General features: G+C 45.0%; 1 protein-coding gene across 4 annotated transcripts in view; it reads left to right on the top strand.

The window, feature by feature from the left end:
* LOC141049792 (cytosolic purine 5'-nucleotidase) overlaps window positions 1-15,242 on the top strand; it is a 222,264-nt gene that overhangs the window by 108,821 nt on the left and 98,201 nt on the right. For all 4 annotated transcript variants that reach the window (XM_073546557.1, XM_073546556.1, XR_012220443.1 and 1 more), the window contains one exon: window positions 8,122-8,243. In XM_073546557.1, the coding sequence (XP_073402658.1) occupies window positions 8,143-8,243 (101 nt within the window). In that variant the 5' untranslated portion in view covers window positions 8,122-8,142. Of the gene's footprint in view, window positions 1-8,121; window positions 8,244-15,242 lie in introns of those variants that run through there.

Genomic DNA, 15,242 nt, shown 5'->3' with positions numbered 1-15,242 from the left:
GTAAAGGTAGAAAAAAGCCTTTCATCAATGAGAAGGAAAGGAGAGCCAGGCTGAAGTTTGTCAAAGACCATAAGGATTGGACCATAGAGGACTGGAGTAAGGTAATCTTCTCTGATGAGTCTAATTTTCAGCTTTGCCCAACACCTGGTCGTCTAATGGCTAGACGGAGACCTGGAGAGGCGTACAATCCATAGTGTCTTGCACCCACTGTGAAATTTGGTGGAGGATCGGTGATGATCTGGGGATGCTTCAGCAAGGCCAGAATTGGGCAGGTTAATCTTTGAGACTTTGAGAAGGACGTATGAACCAAACCGCTTACAAGGTTATCCTGGAAAAACAATTGATTGCCTGAGCAGAAGGAATGTTCCCCAACTCTGAGGACTGGTTTTTCCAGCAGGACAATGTGCCATGCCACACAGCTAGGTCAATCAATGTGTGGATAAAGGACCACCACATCAAATCCCTGTCATGGCCAGCCCACACTCCAGACCTGAACCCCATTGAAAACCTCTGGACTGTAATCAAGAGGATCATGGATGGTCACAAGCCATCAACCAAAGAAGAACTGCTTAAATTTTTGTACCAGGAGTGGCATAAGGTCACCCAAAAGCAGTGTGATAGACTGGTGGAAAGCATGCCAAGACGCATGAAAGCTGTGATTAAAAATCATGGTTATTCCACAAAATATTGATTTCTGAACTCTTCCTGAGTTAAAACATCAGTATTGTTGTTTCTAAATGACTATGAACTTGTTTTCTTAACATTGTTTGAGGTGTGCAAGCACTGCATTTTTTTATTTTACCAATTTCTTATTTTCTGAAAATAAATAGAAAATTTAGTGCTTGGAAATTTGAAGACGTTGTCAGTAGTTTATAAAATAAAAGAGCAATTTACATTTTACTCAAATATACCTACAAAGAGAAAAATCAGACAAGCTGAAAATTTTGCAGTGGTCTCTTACTTTTTGCCAGATATATGTACAGTCCCTTTGAAAGTATTCGGCCCCCTGGAACTTTTCAACCTTTTCCCACATATCATTCTTCAAACATAAAGATACCAAATATAAATTTTTGGTGAAGAATCAACAACAAGTGGGACACAATGGTGAAGTTCAACAAAATTTACTGGTTGTTTAAATTTTTTTGTGGAAATTCAAAAATTGAAAAGTGGGGCGTGCAATATTGTTCGGCCCCTTTAACTTAATACCTTGTTGCTCCACCTTTTGCTGCGATTACAGTTGCAAGTCGCTTGGGGTATGTCTCTATCAGTTTTGTGCATCGAGAGACTGAAACTCTTGCCCATTCTTCCTTGGCAAACAGCTCGAGCTCAGTGAGGTTTGATGGAGATCGTTTGTGAACAGCAGTTTTCAGCTCTTTCCACAGATTCTCGATTGGATTCAGGTCTGGACTTTGACTTGGCCATTCTAAAACCTGGATATGTTTATTTGTGAACCATTCCATTGTAGATTTTGCTTTGTTTGGGATCATTGTCTTGTTGGAAGACAAATCTCCATCCCAGTCTCAGGTCTTTTGCAGACTCCAAAAGGTTTTCTTCAAGAATGGTCCTGTATTTGGCTACATCCATCTTCGCATCAATTTTCACCATCTTCCCTGTCCCTGGTGAAGACAAGCAGGCCCAAACCATGATGCTGCCACCACCATGTTTGACAGTGGGGATGGTGTGTTCAGAGTGATGAGCTGTGTTGCCTTTACGCCAAACATATCGTTTGGCATTGTTGCCAAAAAGTTCGATTTTGGTTTCATCTAGCCAGAGCACTTTCTTCCACATGTTTTGTGTGTCTCCCAGGTGGCTTGTTGCAAACTTTAAAAGACACTTTTTATGTATATCTTTGAGAAATGGCTTTCTTCTTGCCACTCTTCCATAAAGGCCAGATTTGTGCAATGTACGACTGATTGTTGTCCTATGGACACACTGTCCATAGGACAATCATTTTGTATCCAAATCCGGCTTTAAACTTCTCCACAACAGTATCACGGACCTGCCTGTTGTGTTCCTTTGTCTTCATGATGCTCTCTGTGCTTCAAACAGAACCCTGAGACTTTCACAGAGCAGGTGCATTTATACGGTGACTTGATTAATGATGATAAATATAATCCACCTGTATGTAGTCATTTAGGACAACATTGGATCATTCAGAGATCCACAATGAACTTCTGGAGTGAGTTTGCTGCACTGAAAGTAAAGGGGCCGAATAAGATTGCACGCCCCACTTTTCAGTTTTTGAATTTCCACAAAAATTTAAAATAACCAATAAATTTCGTTCAACTTCACAATTGTGTCCCACTTGTTGATTCTTCACCAAAAATATACATTTGTTATCTTTGTTTGAAGCATGATATGTGGGAAAAGGTTGAAAAGTTCCAGGGGGCCGAATACTTTCGCAAGGCACTGCATATACTGCTCAAAAAATAAAGGGAACACTTAAACAACAGAATATAACTCCAAGTAAATCAAACTTCTGTGAAATCAAACTGTCCTCTTAGGAAGCAACAATGATTGGCAATCAATTTCACATGCTGTTATGCAAATGGAATAGACAACAGATGGAAATTATTGGTAATTATCATGACACCGTCAAAGGAGTGGTTCTGCAGGTGGGGACCACAGAGGACATCTCAGTACCAATGCTTTCTGATTGATGTTTTGGTCACTTTTGAATGTTGGTTGTGTTTTCACACTCGTGGCAGCATGAGACGGACTCTACAACCCACACAAGTGGCTCAGGTAGTGCTGCTCATCCAGGATGGCACATCAATGCGAGCTGTGGCAAGAAGGTTTGCTTTGTCTGTCAGCGTAGTGTCCAGAGGCTAGAGTTGCTACCAGGAGACAGGCCAGTGCACCAGGAGACGTGGAGGGGGGGCCATAGGAGGGCAACAACTCAGCAGCAGGACCGCTACCTCCACCTTTGTGCAAGGAGGAACAGGAGGAGCACTGACAGAGCCCTGCAAAATGACCTCCAGCAGGCCACAAATATGCATGTGTCTGCACAAACGGTTAGAAACCAATTCCATGAGGATGGTCTGAGTGCCCGGCGTCCACAGCTGGGGGTTGTGCTCACAGCCCAACACGGTGCAGGACGATGTGCATTTGCCAGAGAACACAGTGTTTGGCAGATTTGACATTGACACCCTGTGCTCTTCACAGATGAGAGCAGGTTCACACTGAGCACTTGTGATAGACATGACAGAGTCTGGAGACACCGTGGAGAATGTTCTGCTGCCTGCAACATCCTCCAGCATGACTGGTTTGGCAGTGGGTCAGTAATGATGTGAGGAGGCATTTCTTTGAAGGGCACCACAGCCCTTCATGTGCTAGCCAGAGGTACCCTGGCTGCATTAGGTACCAGACCCATTTTGAAACCACATGCAGGTGCCCTGGTTTCCTTCTGATGCATGACAATGCTAAACCTCATGTGGTTGAAGTGTGTCAGCAGTTCCTGCATGATGAAGGCATTGATGCTATGGACTAGCCTGCCCTTTCCCCAGACCTGAATCCAATCGAGCACATCTGGGACCTCATGACTCGTTCCATCCACCAACACCACTGTGCACCACAGACTGTCCAGGAGTTGTCGGTGGCTTTAATTCAGGTCTGAGAGGAGATACCTCAGGAGAACATCCGCTGCCTCATCAGGACCATGCCCAGGCATGTGGAAGCCACACACTCTGAGCATCATTTCCTTGTCTTGAGGCATTTCCACTGAAGTTGGATCAGCCTGTAATTTGATTTTCCACTTTGATTTTGAGTATCATTCCAAATCCAGACCTCCATGGAATATTAATTTTGATTTACATTAATCATTTTTATGTTTTATCATTCTCAATGCATTCCACTATGTAATGAATAAAGATTTATAACTGGAATATTTCATTCAGTGACATCTAGGATGTGGTATTTTAGTGTTCCCTTTATTTTTTTGAGCAGTGTATACCGTATATATTATAATAGAATATCACACATGTGGTCAAAATTGTTGGTACCCCTCGTTTAATGATAGAAAAACCCACAATGGTGACAGGAATAACTTGAATCTGACAAAAGTAATAATAAATCAAAAATATATGAAAATGAAAAAATGAAAGTCAGACATTGCTTTTCAACCATGCTTTCCAGAATTAAAAATAAATTAAATAAAACTCATGAAATGGGAATGGACAGAAATGATGGTACCCTTAACTTAATGTTTTGTTGCATAACCTTTTGAGGCAATCGCTGTAGTCAAACGATTTCTGTGACTGTCATTGAGACTTCTGCACCTCTGACAGGTATTTTGGCCCACTCCTCAAGAGCAAACTGCTCCAGTTGTCTTGTGTTTGAAGGTTGCCTTTTCCAGACGGCTTGTTTCAGCTCTTTACAAAGATGCTCAATAGGATTTAGATCAGGGCTCATATAATGCCACTTCAGAATAGTCCAATGTTTTCCTCTTGGCCATTCTTGGGTGTTTTTAGCTGTGTGCTTTGGGTCATTATCCTGTTGCAAGACCCATGATCTGCGACTGAGACCAAGCTTTCTAACACTGGGCAGCACATTTCTCTTTAGAATCCCTTGATAGTCTTGAGATTTCATTGTACCCTGCACAGATTCTAGACACCCTGTGCCAGATGTAGCAAAGCAGTCCCACAACATAGCAGAACCTCCATGTTTCACAGTAGGGACAGTGTTCTTTTCTTGATAAGCTTCATTTTACCGTCTGTAAACATATAGCTGATATGCCTTGCCAAAAAGTACCATTTTTGTCTCATCAGTCCATAGGACATTCTCCCAGAAGCTTTGTGGCTTGTCAACATGTAGTTTGGCATATTCCAGTCTGGGTTTTTTTTTTTTTTTTTTTTCTTCATTAATGGTGTCCTCCTTTGTTGTCTCCCATGAAGTCCACTTTGGCTCATACAACGACGGCCGGTGCGATCTGACACTGATGTTCCTTGTGCTTGAAGTTCACCTTTAATCTGTTTAGAAGTTTTTCTGGGCTCTTTTGTTACCATTCGTATTATTCGTCTCTTTGATTTGTCATCAATTTTCCTCCTGCGGCCACGTCCAGGGAGGTTGGCTACAGACCCTTGGAGCTTAAATTTCTGAATAATATGTGCAACTGTAGTCACAGGAACATCAAGCTGCTTGGAGATGGGCTTATAACTTTTACCTTTTAACATATTTCTTTCTAATCTCCTGAGACAACTATTTCCTTTGCTTCCTCTGGTCCATGTTGAGTGTGATACACACCATGTCACCAAACAGCACAGTGAGTATCTGTAGGTTCTATACAGGCCACTCACTGACTCCAGGACTGTAGACACCTGTGATGCTAATTAGTGGACACACTGCGATTTAACATGTCCCTTTTGTCACATTATTTTCAGGGGTACTATCATTTCTGCCCAGGCCTATTTCATGAGTTTTATTTTTTAAATAATTCTGTGGAAGCATTGTTGAAAAGCAATGTCTGACTTTCATTTGTTCAGTTTCAAATTTGTTTTGATTCATTACTACTTTTGTCAGATTCAAGTTATTTCTATCACCATTGCGGGATTTCTGTCACTTAGCGATATTATTTATTATACATTATTTCACTCAGCGTAAACTGACCTGCGGTACATATTCCAAAACCGCAGCATGTCAGTTTCTTTTGTGGGTACGCAGAGTTTTTCTGTGCAAATTTTCCCCATAGACTTGCATTAGATGTGGAAAATCCACAAGCAAAAATCACACATGCATTTTTAGTGCAGAACGATCTGTAGAAGATCAGTATGGAGGAGTGGGCCAAAATCCCTGCTGCAGTGTGTGCAAACTTGGTCAAAATCTACAGGAAATGTCTGACCTCTGTAATTGCAAAGGGTTTCTGTACCAAATATTAAGTTCTTTTTTCTGTTTAATCAAATACTTCTTGCATACAATGAAATGCAAATTAATTATGTAAAAATCATACAATGTGATTTTTTTTAATTTTTTTAATTTTTAAGATTCTGTTTCTCACAGTTGTGAAGCAATGATAAAAAATTAGACCTCTCCATTCTTTATTGGTGGGAAAACTTCCAAAATCGGCAGTGTATGAAATACTTATTTTCCCCACTGTAGATTGTGATTAAAGGGAACCCATCATCATTAATGAGGGACAATGTCGGGATTCGTCTTGACCTGTGGTACAGACAGTGTGTAACTGTTAGGCTGGGTTCACATGTAGCGTTTTTTTTGCATTTTTGCGGCGACTTTAAACACGCGATTTTGCTGCGAAAACGCAAAAAAAAGCATCCCATGCAATACTATGGGATTCTGCAACGCTGTGCTAATGCTGCGGATTTTCCCGCGGCGGAATTGCATCGCAGAAAAAAAACGCAGCATGCTCATTAATTTTGCGGAATCATGGTTATTCCTCCCACATAGGAATACATTGTTCTGCTTACTTTCCGTATTTGGCTGTGCCCACCATGCGAAAAGTAAGCATAACGTTTGCGGATGGTACCCACGGTCCGGAGGAGAGTAGACTGTCCCTGCATAGGCAGCATCAGTAGTAAAAAGTTGGTCACACTTGTCAAACTCTATGTTTGACGAGTGTGACCAACCTGTCAGTTCTCCAAGCGATGCTACAGATCGCTTGGAAAACGCTAGCATTCTGTAAGCTAATTACACTTGCAAATTGCCTTTTTTTGCCGCTGGAAAATCACTAGAATTTAAAATGCGATTTTCCCGCGGAATTCTCGCGGTAACTTCCGCTGGAATTCCGCTACGTGTGAACTTAGCCTAAGGTTCCCTTTTAGCAAGCTTATTCACAGCGTTATCTCATGGCATGCCATAAAACTAATCTGGGTCTGATTTTGGTTTCTGGCCACTTCTCAAAGAATGGGGCTCTCCACATCCTCAAAGTCAAATTCTAATTCAGCCGATCACATGGTATTTCAATATGATGTATTATGAGCCTTATATTGATTGATGGTTTGGCTGAGTGTAGCAGCAACATATGCCTATATACCAAGTAGAATGTCCGCCAGTAAATGTTTTCTAAATGATATGTCCCTGCTTCAAGTGATTAGAGCCATATTATTACTATAGGATTACTTTTTGTTATGCATGCAGGTGGCAGACATGGTTCGTGGACTCACTGTGCCACGGATTGGACCTACCTTGGAGGGGCATAAGTAAGCACCTACCTTGGTGTTCACTGGAGCCTCTAGTGGTGAGGTCAGGCTTGTGAGGCAGGTAGCTGCCAGGTTCTACTCCACGACAGACCCGTGCGGTCATTGGCTACTGCCGGACACAATGTCCTTAATCCAACTCCTTGACAGAGCAGGACATCCTTTTGGGACAGGTTCAGACTGCAGACAGGATGGCCACTTGGCACAGGTTCAGACGTAAAGGGCTCTGGTAACCGTTGTGGTACCACTGATGCTGCCACGGGGTACAGATAACCCGGATGCGGTTTCAGGATACAAACATGAAACGAGGACAACTTATACTGGACTAATGGGTTATGGGAATAGCTTTTAACAAACTAGGGATGGGGTCCTGGCAAGATAGAGTTGCACACACCTAACAATCAAAAGGGGTTGCTCAGGCACCTTCCTATTGGGGAGGGCGCCTTTTATACAAGAAGTCTCTTGGCTATTGGCTGGGAGACACCTTGCAGGTGGTTACATTATCAAAATGCCTCCCACCTGTCTGGAGGCATTTTACCATGTGCACGCACTGCCCCTTCCAAGAACGGAAGTGTGCACACAGACTAGGAAGCAGGAGCCCAACTGGGACCACGCCGGGGCAGTGAGTAAGCCGACGTCCGTGCATGGAGGTAGAAGGGGACACCAGGCAGTAGCTCTACAATTATCTCCTTGGTTCACATTTTGTGAATTAATTTTGAAAGCTTTCCACATAGTAACATTTCCAGCATCAAATCATAATTTTTGCACAACGTTATTGATTTTAGGAGAATCACAGGTCTGATACTCAATGAGGCTGGGGACCAAATATTAATTTTACAATTAGGACCAATTTTACTGTTCGTTGATGTCTGAGTTTGTAAATTATATGGCTTTGTAGGTGATATTTTAGATATTGATCCTATTTGACTAAATTTACTAAAATTTACTTTTTTTTGTGTATTTTGCTCCACAGTATCGAGGTTCCGGATTAAAAATGACAACATCGTGGAGCGATCGTTTGCAGAATGCGGCAGACCTTCCCGCCAACATGGATGGCCATGCAATGAAAAAATATCGCAGGGAAGCTTATCACAGGTAAGCTGGGGTCTTTCATGTTTTCCCCATCTCATCTGACTTATATATTTTTTTTTTTTTTTCTTTTAGCACAGAGACACTGACGTGCCCTTTGTTAGAGAATTTGGTGACTTCAGTTGTCACCTAATGTTTGCATTACCCAAATATAACAAGCTTTTTCTAAATTTCGTGATAAGGTGGGGCAGCTGCAGTTTGCATCCCCTACAGCTAACCTTCGTTGTAGTGGGGTGATTTCTTTCAGTAATGTTGGTTGCCAACTACATTTATTCATGTATTTTTTTTTTTTATGGATACATTGAAAACCGTAATAAATCATAAGAGGTTGTCCACTGCTTTTTCACTGATAACCTGTCCTTTCGATAGGTCGTCAATGTATGATCAATAGGAGGCACATGTGCAGTTCTCCGACCGATTGGACATTGATGACCTTTCCTAAAACAATCCTGGAATAAACAAAGACAGTATTATTATTATTATTATTATTATTATTATTATTTATTTTTTTATAAAGCACCATTGGTTCCATGATGCTGTACATGAGAAGGGTTTACATAAAAATTACAGATATCACTTACAGTAAACAAACTAACAATCACAGACTGATATAGAGGGGAGAGAGGACCCTGCCCTTTCGGGCTTACATGCTACAGGATGGTGGGGAAGGAGACAGTAGGTTGGGGGGGTTGCAGCAGCTCCAGTGATGGTGAGGCGGTAGCTCCAGTAGTGGTGAGGAGGCAGCGGGGATCATTGCAGACTGTAGGCTTTCCAGAAGAGATGGGTTTTCAGGTTCCGTCTGAAGGATTCGAGTGTGGTTGATAGCCGGACGTGTTGGGGCAGGGAATTGCATAGGATGGCGGCTATTCGGGAGAAGTCTTGGATTGGGTAAGAAGCGTATAAGTGTGGAGGAGAGAAGGAAGTCTTGGGAGGACCGGAGATTACGTGAGGGAAAGTATCGGGAGATTAGTTCAGAGATGTATGGAGGAGACAGGTTGTAGATGGCCTTGTAGGTCAGTATTAATAATTTGAATTGGATACGCTGAGGGAATGGGAGCCAGTGAAGAGATTTGCAGAGGGGAGAAGCGGAGGAGTAGCGAGGAGAGAGATGAATTAGTCGGGCGGCAGAGTTGAGGATGGACTGGAGAGGTGCAAGGGTGTTAGCAGGGAGGCCACAGAAAAGGATGTTGCAATCGTCGAGGTGGGAGATGATGAGGGCATGCACAAGCATTTTAGTAGATTGAGGGTTGAGGAAGGGACGGATTCTGGAAATATTTTTGAGCTGCAGGAGGTAGAGAGAGCTTGGATGTGCGGTTTGAAGGACAGGGCAGAGCCAAGGGTTACTCCGAGGCAGCGGACCTCTGGTACGGGGGAAAGCGTGATGTTGTCAATTGTTATAGAAAGGTCGGATAAGGAAGATCTGTGAGATGGGGGAAAGATGATCAGTTCAGATTTGTCCACATTGAGTTTGAGGAAGCGAGAGGAGAAGGAGGATATGGCTGATAGACACTCTGGGATTCTGGAGAGCAGAGAGGTGATGTCTGGGCCAGAGAGGTAGATCTGGGTATCATCGGCATAAAGGTGGTACTGGAATCCGTGGGACTTTATGAGTTGCCCCAGGCAAAGTGTGTAGATTGAGAAGAGTAGGGGTCCTAGAACAGAGCCTTGGGGGACTCCCAACAGAGAGAGGGTGGGATGAGGAGGTAGTGTGGGAGTGGGAGACGCTGAATGTGCGGTTGGAAAGGTATGAGGAGATCCAGGATAGGGCAACGTCTTTGATGCCAAAGGAGGAGAGGATCTGTAGTAGCAGGCAGTGGTCAACTGTGTCGAAAGCAGAGGACAGGTCTAGAAGCAGGAGAATAGAGAATTGTCCGTTAGCATTGGCTGTATGTAGGTCGTTGATAATTTTGGTCAGGGCTGTCTCAGTGGAATGATGGGGGCGGAAGCCAGATTGTAGATTGTCAAAGAGCAAGTTAGATGAGAGGTGGGAGGAAAGTTCAGCATGGACGTGCTGCTCCAGGAGTTTAGAAGCGAATGGGAGTAGCGATATTGGGCGATAGCTGGACGTGGCTGTTGGATCGAGGGTTGGCTTTTTAAAGATAGGCGTGATTGTGGCATGTTTGAAAGCAGAAGGGAAGGTACCAGAAGTTAGTGATAGGTTGAAGAGTTGGGTTAGGGATGGGATAAGAGTGGTGGTGATGTTGGGGAGGAGGTGGGATGGGATAGGGTCAAGTGCACAAGTGGTGGTGTGATTTGGAGAGAAGATGAGCAAGCTCCCCTTCAGTGATGTTAGATAAGGAGGTTATGGAGTTTGGGCATTGGTCTGGTATACAAAGGGGTTGTGGTGGTTGGGCAATAAAGACTTGCCGTGTTTGGTCTATCTTGTTTTTGAAGTGTGCTGCAAAGTCTTCGGCAGAGATTAGGGAAGTCGGATGGGGCAGTGGTGGGTGGAGGAGGGAGTTAAAAGTATTGAACAACTGTTTGGGGTTGTGGGATAAGGAAGATACAAGGGATGTAAAGAAGGCCTGTTTAGCAGAGGTGAGAGCTGATTTGAATGCAAGTGTTGCTTGTTTGAGTGCAGTGAAGTCGTCTTGCGAATGCGTTTTCTTCCAGCGCCGTTCTGCAATTCTGGATGCTTGCCGATGCTTTTTAGTGGTGTTATTGTGCCAGGGTTGTCTATTGATTCGTCGCACTCTGTTGCATGACAGGGGCGACTGAGTTGATGGCTGATGCAAGAGTGGCATTGTAGAAACTAGTGTCAGTGTCGTGGAGTGAAGCTATGGAGGACAGTGGTAGAATAGAGTCAGAGTGTGCGAGTGTCTAGATGTGCGAGGTTTCTGCGGGGGTGCGCATGCTGCTGGACATGGGTGACAGGTGAGGAGGACAGGGATGAGAAAGGGAGTAGATGTCAGATAGAGGGAGAGGGGAGGTGGTGAAGTTAGAAAGAGAGCAGAGGCGGGTGAAGACCAGGTCTAGTCTATGGCCGTCTGCGTGGGTGGCTGAGGAGGACCACTGAGTAAGTCCAAAGGATGAAGTAAGGGACAGGAGTTTGGAGACTGCCGACTGGTGGGTATCAGTGGGGATGTTGAAGTCACCCATGACGATGGTGGGATTGTCAATAGAGAAAAGGTGGAGGAGCCAGGTAGAGAATTGGTCAATGAAGGCAGTGGTCTGGCCCGGAGGTCAGTATATGATGGCCACCTGGAGGTTGGAGGGAGAATAGATACGGACGGAGTGGACTTCAAAAGAGGGGAGGACAAGGGAGGGAAGAGGTGGGATTGGGTTGAAGGTGCAGTTGGAAGAAAGGAGAAGGCCCACTCCTCCACCATGTCTGTTGCCAGGGCGAGGAGTGTGGGTGAAGTGGAGGCCGCCGTAACATAGCGCGGCAGTGGAGGCAGTGTCGGAGGGTGTCAGCCATGTTTCGGTGAGGCCAAGGAAGGAAAAGTTACGAGAGGTAAAGAGGTCGGGAATCACATGGAGTTTATTGCAGACGGAGTGATTATTCCAGAGTGATCCAGAGAGTGGGAGCAGGGTGGTGGTTGTCAGGGGCACTGATTTTTGGTGGGAAAGATTTCTGGTGTTTGTGTTGGTTTGGGAACGATAGAAGGGGGTAGTAATGGGACGTATGAGCTGTGGGGGTCCAGGGATGGGAGATATGTCACCAGCAGTGAAGAGAAGCAAAGAGAGGGAGAGCATGTGGGAGGAGAGTGGGCGGCTTGTTTTGTATTTTATTAGGAGAGCTCTGAGGTTGAGGAGAAGGTCAGTAGAGGAGGTCAAATGGGGAGGCAAGAGGGAAGGAAAGATTATTTGGTTAGCAGGTGCTGGGGTTTGTGGATAGCGAAGGAGAGTGAGGATTAATGGAGCAAACACTGTGAGGGCATATGTAAGCATGGTGAGAGTAATTTAGAAGGCAAAAGAAATTTAGTACATTTAAACGCAGCGTTTAGTCGTACCTTCTGGTCACTTCAGGCTCATTTCAGGCATTATTTCAGGTATTATCCTTAGAAGACATCCTTGGAATGTCAGACAGACCTCTGAGTCTGAATTTATAAGAAGTCAATTGCACATCAAACAAGCCAGGTGTGATCAGATTCAGAAGGAGGGAGGAGCAGTAGGGAGACTGGACAGACACAGGAGACGATTAATTAGAACTCAGAAAAAAAGCAAATGGTCAGATCCAAAAGGACAGATAAAGCATTGATAGGAAACAGATACAGGGATGTTTGATTGGGGTTCAGGAGAGATGGGTGATGAAGGTATTGCAGCCTGGACACATACCTGAGGATGAAGCAGATCGATTGTCAGATTGATAGTAATAGTGAAGCATAGTAATAATAATAATGAAGCATCTATAGCAGGGAGTTATTTTTCAGGCATTATTTCAGATATTCTCCTTAAAAGACATCCTTTTTTTTTTTTTTTTAAATTCGTTTATTGAACTTCAGGACATAAAAAATGCACAACATACAATTGGCCTATGTTAATAAACATTTTCCATAGAGCATGCATGTTTCCATCCATTATTAAAATATAAAGCCAAGAAATTGCACACTATTTTTTTTTTTTTAAAAGAGCAAGGTAGCATGGTACATAACCCTCCCAGTATGCGCAAAGGACTGTTGGCTATATATCACAAAACATTAGAAGACATCCTTGGAATGACAGACAGACTGAGGTATCTGGAAACTATAGGAGTTAATCATACAGTTCCCACTGGATTAATGTTCTCATACTCGTTTCTTAAGCTTGAGCAATTCTGAAATTTACCGGTTGTCTCTAGATGAACTTTAAAATTAGATTGAGCCTGGGGCTTAATTGATCAAGGTGTTAATCACCATCCTGTACGGATGTGTTTTTATGTGTTTGGTGCCTTTAATGTGCATATTAAAACCAGGATGAGCCCATACATGTACCAGGAAGCTGCAGAAGCAGCAGGCCACCTATTTTTGTAAGTACTCACTATATTTTTGTAATTGGCAGCTTCATAATAATGAAGCAGAAGAGTAATTAACCAATTCCTCAACTGAACAGCATGGCGAGCCATATACAGCTGCCTGTATTCTGTATATGTGGTTGCACACGCAAGCTCCTGGTGCCATGGACTTGTTTTTTCCACTCTATTGGAAAGACTGATTTCAGTAAGATGTAATTCAGCCCGACTGTGTGGTTCTGAAGAATGAAGTTATTGTGTTTTTTTTAGCCTGGAGATGCTGGGCCCCTGATTGTTTCTACATGGGAAAAGTGGTTAAAGGGGTTCTCTTGAATTTTACCCAAAAAAAAACCAAACAAAAAGTAACAGTGCAACTTTTCTTTTTTTTTTTTTTTATTTATATTTTTACTGTGCTTTCTTCGTTTTTATGCTGTGGGATGGATAGTGTTACGTTTAGCATTCAAAGTATTGTCAAGACGTAAGGGAAAGAAAATAGACCTGATAATGTTCTCCGGCACAGCACTGCCACTGTCTTTGGGCTTCTGTTTGTATTTTGGCTCATTCTCTTTGCAAGCTGCAATACCAGACCTGGCCCTTGCAAACTGGGGAGCCATTTCTGGAGAAATAAAAATCCAGGGCAACTTAATTCACATTAGTTCCTGATGACGTGGACTTTGGCTTTTCTACCCATTGATCAGAACACATTTAAAAAGGCTTATTTTTAGGAAGGCCCCATTCAGCCCGCCATAGTTTTTGGCCATGTACTGTTATAGTGAGCAATGGAGCCGCATTACTCCATGGCATAATTCACAGGATTGTATCTTTCTCCTTCGTCTCATTGGGGGACACAGAGACTGTGGGTGTGTGCTTCTGCCGTCTGGAGGCTGACACTAAGTATACAAAAAAAGAGTTAGCTCCTCCTCCGCCGCATACACCCTCGCCCCCAGACCGGGCGTAATTCAGTTTTTTGCTTAGTGTCTGATGGAGGCACACGCAGTCTGGAGCTCCAGACAAGTTTTTTTTTTTTTTTCCCTTCTTTGAAGATAAGACAGGGGCGACGGATCCTATAGAGAGGGTCCGATCTCCCCAAATCATCAACGGGCGACCACGTGTGAGTAGTCCTCCACGTGTTTTCTCTCCCGCACCGAGGGACACATCTGGGACTTTTCCCCAGACAACCATTTTTCTTTTTTATTTTGTAAAGAGGGGCAACGCATCCTGATGAGAGGATTCGATTTCCCCATGAACTACAACGGGCGAGCACGTGTGAGCGATGGGCGATCCCCAACGGACTCCACGTTTTTTGTTCCTCTCCTGCAACGCGGGATTTCAGGTTGGCCCCCTCCACCCCTAGGTAGTGACACCAGGGGTGCAGTTGGAGGCGCAGGTGAGCCAGGGGATCGAAGCATCCACCCCCAGTAGCCTCCCCCTCCCCGCCCAGGGATGGGGTTGAGAGCACCCCAAGAGAGCCCCCCGGCGGCCAGGCTCACCTTTTATTTGTAGGGTCACCCCCCGGAACGGGACCCTCCAGAATGCGCCGCGGGGCTGTCTGTTCCCCCGCCCGACGGGGTTACCTTTTCTCACGGGGCCCGACTCTCTCCCCGGTGGAACCCAGTGCCAGTAGTGCCACATGCGGAGTGCGGCCAGAAGTCCCGCCGGCGGCCGCGGTCCCCGCGGTATGGGGAGATCCGCAAAGCCCCGCGCGGCCTGCCCGCCCCTTCCGGTGGTAGCCGGAAGCCCCGCCCACGGACTTCCGGCAGCCCGGGGGGCGCGGCGGGCGCGCAGTGACTGGGGAGCGCGCGCCCTCCTCCCCCTCCTCGCAGGTTCCCGCCGGAGTACGGCTGAAGCTCCGCCGGCGGCCGCGGTCCCCGCTGTATGGGGAGCGCACAGTGACCGGAGGCTCCCGCCCCCCTCCCCCTCCTCGCATTTCCTCGCCGGAGTGCGGTCGGAAGCCCCGCCGCCTCTCTCCAAAGTGCACCGCAGTGCCCCCGGCGAGTAACGGCACGTGAAGGAGCAGGAGCCCCCCATTGCACCCCGTGGAACAGGTGGGACGTTACCGGTGGGTGAGTGCAACC

This window comes from Dendrobates tinctorius, unplaced genomic scaffold (genome assembly GCF_039654945.1).
Source record: "Dendrobates tinctorius isolate UK_male_01 unplaced genomic scaffold, ASM3965494v1 ptg000149l, whole genome shotgun sequence".
Classification (NCBI taxonomy): Eukaryota; Metazoa; Chordata; class Amphibia; order Anura; family Dendrobatidae; genus Dendrobates; species Dendrobates tinctorius.
The sequence above is the reverse complement of the archived record's forward strand: the minus strand, read 5'-3'. Positions and strand labels throughout refer to the sequence as shown.